This window comes from Babylonia areolata, chromosome 24 (genome assembly GCF_041734735.1).
Source record: "Babylonia areolata isolate BAREFJ2019XMU chromosome 24, ASM4173473v1, whole genome shotgun sequence".
NCBI lineage: Eukaryota > Metazoa > Mollusca > Gastropoda > Neogastropoda > Buccinidae > Babylonia > Babylonia areolata.
In genome coordinates, this window is record NC_134899.1 from 19301527 (window position 1) to 19309260 (window position 7734).

The following is a 7734-nucleotide window of genomic DNA, read 5'->3' on the forward strand; positions in this document are numbered from 1 at the left end:
CTTGTTTGTTTGGTTTTTTCTTTCTTTCTTTCCATTAATGTGAAGATATGGTTAAATGCTTTCTCTTTTTTTTTCTTCTGTTTTTCTTTTTTATTATATATTAAAGCATACACTAGAAATCCTATCGGTGATAACTGTAACAGCTCACTTGCCATCAAATGAACATGAATGTTCTAATCTGTAAGCACGTCATAACCCACATGGGAGAGCCTGTTGCTGCTTTGAAGTCGATGACAATATATTTTGTATTCTTTTGTTGTTGGTGGTGGTGTTGTTTTTAGGTGAAGTGCTTTCATAAGAGACGTTTATCAAAGCCAAAGGGAAATTCCTGATTTACGGTCAAGGAAATGCTGCAGCTTGGACACTGGATCTCTCTCGACATCAGCATGAATTGCTTAGAGAACAGAGATATTCAAAACCAGAAACAAAAAGACTAGATAATTAGCAATGTTTACCCAGCAGGAAAAAGCAGCCGCCAAGAAACAAGCCTGTTTTATCTCAAGCCCTGTGAAAATATTTCCTGGAAAATTAATTACTGTCGGGTTTTTTTTTTCTTTACTCGTTCAGCTTTTATGGCATTGTGTCTTTCACCATTTGTTTATATATCATAAAACAAATGCGCTCAGGAATAGACGAGTTTCAGTAAAGACAAACAATGAAAGAAAACGGGGGACGAAAAAAACACCATGGGCCAAAACGATAACACAGACATAAAGAGCTTTGTCAGCGGATATCCCTCTGCGCTTTTGCGTCCCAAACTTAAAGAAGGTTACTGGTTTTGAAGGCTTGGGAAATATTATCAGTTAGGGAGCCGGGGGTTGGGGGTGGGGGTAGGGGGCGTACAGTACAGTCCTGTCACTACATCAGGAACCTACATGTAGCACCCGTAGCAGCATCGTCGTCGTCATCACCGTCTTCATCCGTCCATCAAAACGATACAGGAAATTTGTCCCGACCTCTAATAAGGTGTTTCCTGCACGCTTTGACACCTCTTTGAAACTGGGACTGAGAAAACATGCATGGAAAATGGGGACATAAGGACAACAACATAACACACACACACACACACACACACACACACACACACACACACACACACATATATATATATATATATATATATATATATATATATATATCAAATACACAAAAACAACCCACTTATTTATCATCTCCAAACCTTCACCATCCAAAAATCAGTCTCTCACCATCGCTTCTTTTCCCCCAGTGTCTCAATCTCGCCAGGTATGGTTCCAGAACATTAAAAGCAATAACAAAACAAACACACAAAGTTATGTTGAAATGACCAAAAAAAAATCACAAAAAACCCCAACAATTTACAAACCATCAAGACAACTTCCTCCTTTAACATCTTCAAACCTTCACTCCCAAAATCAAAATCAGTTTCATTCCGCTCTGTCGTCACCACCCACCACCGGACCCCCCCCCCTACACACACACACACACACACACACACACACACACACACACACACACACACACACACACACACACCCCATGTGCCTCACCAGATGTTCCCCCAAGACACAAAATCAGTGACAAAGTATCTGATTACACCAAGACAACCTTCTAGCCTCTTTTATCATCTCCAAACCATAACACACCAAAAACACAGTCTCTCACTTTCTCCCTGCCTTTCCTAGATGTGATTCTAGAAGATTAAAACAATTCTGCTTTTAAACAAACACAGAAAATCATGTTCATTATATAAGATAATAAAAGACACCAACACAACCCACAATACTCCTTAATCATCTCCAAACCTTTACACCCCCCCCAAAAAACCTCACTCTCATCCTTTCTATCTTTTCACACGAAACAACGCTTAATAAGAAATCAAATACATCAAGACAGCCCGCTTTGCTCCGCTTTGTTATATCCATTCCTCTCCGCAAGCAAGACAGCCTGTTATATTCCTTAGTTATATATATCCATTCCTCTCCGGAAGCAAGACAGCCTGCTGTACCCCTTTGTTATAATCCATTCCTCTCCGCCTTTCCACACGAAACAAAGCTTAATTAAGAAATGAAATGCATGAAGACAACCTGCTATACCAATTCGTTATATCTATTCCTCTCCGCAAGCAAGACAGCCTGTTATACCGTTTTGTTACCATATCCATTCCTCTCTAGAAGCAAGCCTGTTGTACCGTTTTGTTATTATATCCATTCCTCTCCTCCCCCCCTTTTTCTAGGTGTGGTTCCAGAACCGCCGCGCCAAGTTCCGCAAGATGGAGCGGATGAAGCAACAGCAGCAGCAGGCGGCCTCTCAGTCCTCCGGCAGCAAACAGGACGGCTCCTCCACCAACTCAGCCTCTTCCAACTCCTCCTCCTCCGCCGCCAACAGCGGCAACAACAGCGGCAACAACGGCAACAACGCCAACAACGGGCAAAGCGCCAGCAACTCGCACGGCGTCAACAACAACAACAACACCAGCAACAACAACAACAACAGCGTCAACGTCAACAAGGAGAAGCCTAAGGTGCCCGAGGAGCATCACGGTACGTTCCAGTTTTCTTCTCCTTCTTCTTCTTTCTTTCTTTCTTTCTTTCTTCCCGTCTTCTTCTTTCTTTCTTTCCTTCTGCTCCCTTTCCGTCTTCTTCTTCTTCTTCTTTGTTTCTTTCTTGCTTTCTTTCTTTCTTTCTTTCCGTCTTCTTCTTCTTTCTTTCTTTCTTTCTTTCTTCCCGTCTTCTTCTTCTTTCTTTCTTTCTTTCTTTCTTTCTTCCCGTCTTCTTCTTCTTTCTTTCTTTCTTTCTTTCTTTCTTCCCGTCTTCTTCTTCTTTCTTTCTTTCTTTCTTTCTTCTCTCTTTCCGTCTTCTTCTTCTTTCTTTCTTTCTTTCTTTCTTTCTTTCCTTCTGCTCTCCTTCCGTCTCCTTCTTCTTTCTTTCTTACTTACTTTCTTTCCGTCTTCTTCTTCTTTCTTTCTTTCTTTCTTTCTTTCTTTCTTCTCTCTTTCCGTCTTCTTCTTCTTCTTCTTTCTTTCTTTCTTTCTTTCTTTCTTTCTTTCTTCCGTCTTCTTCTTCTTCTTCTTCTTCTTTCTTTCTTTCTTTCTTCTCTCTTTCCGTCTTCTTCTTCTTTCTTTCTTTCTTTCTTTCTTTCCTTCATTCTGCTCTCCTTCCGTCTCTTTCTTTCTTTCTTACTTTCTTTCCGTCTTCTTCTTCTTTCTTTCTTTCTTTCTTTCTTCTCTCTTTCCGTCTTCTTCTTCTTCTTCTTCTTCTTCTTCTTCTTCTTCTTCTTCTTCTTCTTTCTTTCTTTCTTTCTTTCTTTCTTCTCTCTTTCCGTCTTCTTCTTCTTTCTTTCTTTCTTTCTTTCTTTCCTTCTTCTTCTTCTTCTTTCTTTCTTTCTTTCTTTCTTTCCTTCTGCTCTCTTTCCGTCTCCTTCTTCTTTCTTTCTTTCTTTCTTACTTTCTTTCCGTCTTCTTCTTCTTTCTTTCTTTCTTTCTTCTCTCTTTCCGTCTTCTTCTTCTTCTTCTTTCTTTCTTTCTTTCTTTCTTCCCGTCTTCTTCTTCTTTCTTTCTTTCTTTCTTACTTACTTTCTTTCCGTCTTCTTCTTCTTTCTTTCTTTCTTTCTTTCTTCTCTCTTTCCGTCTTCTTCTTCTTCTTTCTTTCTTTCTTTCTTTCTTTCCTTCTGCTCTCTTTCCGTCTTCTTCTTCTTTCTTTCTTTCTTACTTTCTTTCCGTCTTCTTCTTCTTCTTCGTTTTCTTTTCTATCTTCTTTCTTTCTCTCTTTCCGTCTTCTTCTTGTTCTTCTTCTTTCTTTCTTTCTTTCCTTCCTTCTTTCTTTCTTTCTTTCTTTTTCCTCTCTTTCCGCCTTCTTATTCTTTTTCTTCCGCTTCTTTTCTTCTATCTGCTTTCTTTCTCTCTTTCCGTTCGTCTTCTTCTTCATCTTCTTTCTTTTTTTTCTCTCTCTCTCTCTCTTTTTTTTTTTTTTTTTTTTTTTTCATGATGATACTGACAGATGTTTCCGCCAACTCTCTGAAATAAAGAGAGAGGGGGTAAAGGGGTTTGGGGGAAAATGGAAAATGGAACGCTTTTTTTCTTTTTTTAAGGTAACACTTAATTTACATACATATATCTTTGTACTTTAATCGATCAATCAATCGATCGCTTGATCCATTGTTTGCATGAATGCATGATTGGTTGACTGAGTGACTGACTTAACAGACAGATTTAATTCTCGGTTTGCGCGCGCACACACACACACACACACACACACACACACACACACACACACACACACACACATGAGCGATATTGCAAATTTCTTTTCTTTTCTTTCTTTTTTTTTCTTTTTTTTCTACTTTTTCACCTTCTATGTGTCTAGTTTTATTTCTATGATTACGCTTCAGTGTATATTTTAACTCTCTCCATACGAACGGCGAAAGAGACGACGTTAACAGCGTTTCACCCCAATTACCACCATCAAAATATTGCAAGCGGAAGGCTTGAATGTTGACAAAGAATACCACAATTCTGACGACGGAAGCTAAAGGTTGGGTCATTCAGACACCCACTGGACACCCGGGGGGTCTGTGTAAAGGAGAAGAGAGGACTGGCCGTACTGAGTGAGTTAATGCTCATCCCCCCACCCCTTCCTCCACACCCCTGCCCCCCTCCTCCCCCCTCCTCCCAAAAAAAAAATCATCACTTCTATGCCTTACTCTTCTTTTGCATTGTTGTTGTTTAGTTAAATAGCATCTTCTCTCGCGTGATTCTCTTTTCTTTGTCAGTCTAAACATTAAAATACACAGCTGTCCCGCTGGGCGTGATCCTGTAAACCCGCTAGCCATTTTATTTAGAAACAACCAGAGTAAAAAAAAAAATTTTAAAAACCTAATGTTTTGAAAGTCTGGGGGAAAATATCCTTGGTTTGAAAACTGGTCTTTCTTTGTGTATTTTTTTTTCTGTTCGGTGAAGAAAAAAAAAACCTTTTTGTAAAGAAATATTATTCCTCACACACACACACACAGACGCACACACACACACACACACACAAACACACGCACACACACATATATATATATATACAAGGTGGTGGGACTTTGAACATAGGTTCACAGTGTGTGCAGTCTCAAATATATATATATATATATATATATATATATATATATATTTCTCTAAAGTAAATCATAAAATGCGATTGTATGGCTAATTCATCAAATAGATTACGAATTTGTTGTATGATAAACTACTTCATTTGATGGGGAAAAAAATGATAGACTTGACATTTGTAATAACTGACAGACTGATTGATTTAAACAGTATTCATCGTCGTCATTATTATTATCATTATTATTATAGTATTATTATTATTTCATTTGACATTGTCACGTTACAAACACAATGAATTCAACAGGACGACAATAGAAACTGAGAGAAACGTAAACATTGTAGCATGGTTCATATTGTTTGAACCCTACATTACAAAACAAAACAAAACAAAAACAAACAAAGAAAAAAAAATCCTGTTCGCTTTGTTGACAGGCAACATGACGACAGAGACCAAGTGGGTCCCCAACAACCAGCCAACCAACAAAGGGGCCGTGGGTCACGGAGGTCACGGAGGTCACGGGGGTCACGGAGGTCACGGGGGTCACGGAGGTCAAGGCTTGCCCCCGGCCCTGCACGGGCCCTACTCGGGAGTCCTGACCAACCCCACCCACGACTACGGCACCCCCGGGCCCCAAATGGACAAGCCGTCCGCCCTCGCTGCCGGAATGCTGTTTTAGGGATCGGTTGGGACTTGGGATTTTTGGGGGGTTTTGGGTTTTTTTTTCTAATCACCTCCATTGGGTATTCCCATATGGGAATGACCTTCAACAAGTATACTCGTCTTGGAACAACATCCAATTTGAATGTATATTCGTCTTGGGGAATGACTTCCACAGCTGGTATGTTACTCGTCAGTGTCGTTCGACGCGTCCTCCCAAATGTGTCCTGAATGCCGACATGCTGCTTTAGGGATCGATTCGGTACTTGTTTGGGGGGGAACGACTTCCAAACTGGTATGCTCGTCAGTGTAGTTTACTAACTCGACGTCTCCCAAAAGTGTCGCAACAAAAGTAGGAACGTTGAGACTTCCTTTTTTTTTTTTCTTTTTTTTCTTTCTTTTTTTTTTCGCTTTCTTTTTTTGCCCCCTTTTCTTCAACAGCTGCTGACTACCTGACTTCGCCAGTCTTCGGTGATTTGGGCATAGTCTTCGAGGACTTAGGTATAGTCTTTTGCGACATTGGGGGAGGAGGGGGCAGGGCAGAGGGAGGAGGTGAACCATTGAAATGGGGGCGTTACAGAAAGTCATTGGTTCGACGTTCAGTTTTTGCTTTCCCCGATTGCTTGCAATGCAGATGGTGTGGCCGGCAGTGTTAGTTTAGTTCTGTTCGGATGTGGAGACAAGGCGACAGACGTATGGAGCTGAAGTTGATGAACTGTAAATACTCGCGCGTGTGTGCGTGTTTCTGTCTCTCTGTCAATGTCTCTGTCTCTGTCTCTTTCTCTCTCTTTCTCTCTGTATTTGTCTGTCTACCAATCTATCTGTCTGTCTGATTGTCTATTTTTCTCCCTCTTTAAAAATGAACGCACGCACGCACGCACACACACACACACACACACACACACACACACACACACACACACACACACACACACACACACACACACACACACACACACACACACACACACGTACGTTGGGGGAAGTGACAATAAACCAAACACGTAAGCGTGGAAATAATCAAACTGAAACTATTGCCACGACATCACCGGTACACTCACAAGTACACAGAAAAACCCTCTTCATTTACACGAAACACGAACAACAAACAACAGCGATGACAACGACCAATCCCACCAACATCACTACAACATCAACAACAACAAAAACAAGGACAACAACAGCAATAGCAACAGTAACAACAACAACGGGATCAACAACAACAACAACAACAACAACAGTCACGGGAACAGCAAAAACAACAGCAGTTATATCAACAAGAACAACAACAGCAACAACAACAACAGGAGTAACAACAACATCAGTAATATCAACAACAACAACAATAACAGCAAAAGCAACAACAACAACAACAGCAAAAAGCGACAGTAACAACAACAGGAGCAACAACAACAACAGCAGCAGTAACATTAACAACAACAAACTCAACAATAACAATAATAGGAGCAACAACACCACAGAAACAACAACAACAACAATAACAACAACAACACACAGAAAATGGGCACACATCTTTGGTCAAAGAAGCGCTTTTGTGTAGCGTCTGTTGACCATGGCTTCTATAGTCCAACCGTCCGAGATAAGTCGATATTCTTGTGCCGTTGCCATTGGCTGAATCTTCAGTTCTGTGAGTTCTTCTCGGCTGTAAAAATGTCGTCTTTGTTGTTTGTTTGTTTTTCAATTTTCTTCCTTTTCTGTTCATTCACGAAATGACAGTCCTAATGTCCTGCACTAACTGGTCAGTTGAGTCCTTCCGCAAACTGCATTTCGTAGAATTATTCGTGTATGATATGTGTTAGGCACATGATTGATGAAACCTTCTTCTTCGACCAGTATTGGTTGGGTTTTCTTCTGAATGATGTGTGTATGTATGCTGGGTGTTGTTTATGTTTTTAAAAAATTAATCATCGTTGCCATTTTTCGTAATTACACTTACATGTTACAATGTTTCATTGCTGTTATTGATCGGAAAATACTCAGTCTT

At 40.3% G+C, this 7734-nt stretch overlaps 1 protein-coding gene across 1 annotated transcript in view; it reads left to right on the plus strand.

The window, feature by feature from the left end:
* LOC143298575 (uncharacterized) overlaps window positions 1-5748 on the plus strand; it is a 68293-nt gene extending 62545 nt beyond the window's left edge. Inside the window, exons 4-5 of the mRNA XM_076611455.1 lie at window positions 2216-2420; window positions 5504-5748. Of these exons, the coding sequence (XP_076467570.1) occupies window positions 2216-2420; window positions 5504-5748 (450 nt within the window). The remainder of the gene's footprint in view (window positions 1-2215; window positions 2421-5503) is intronic.
* Window positions 5749-7734: the final 1986 nt, after the last annotated feature.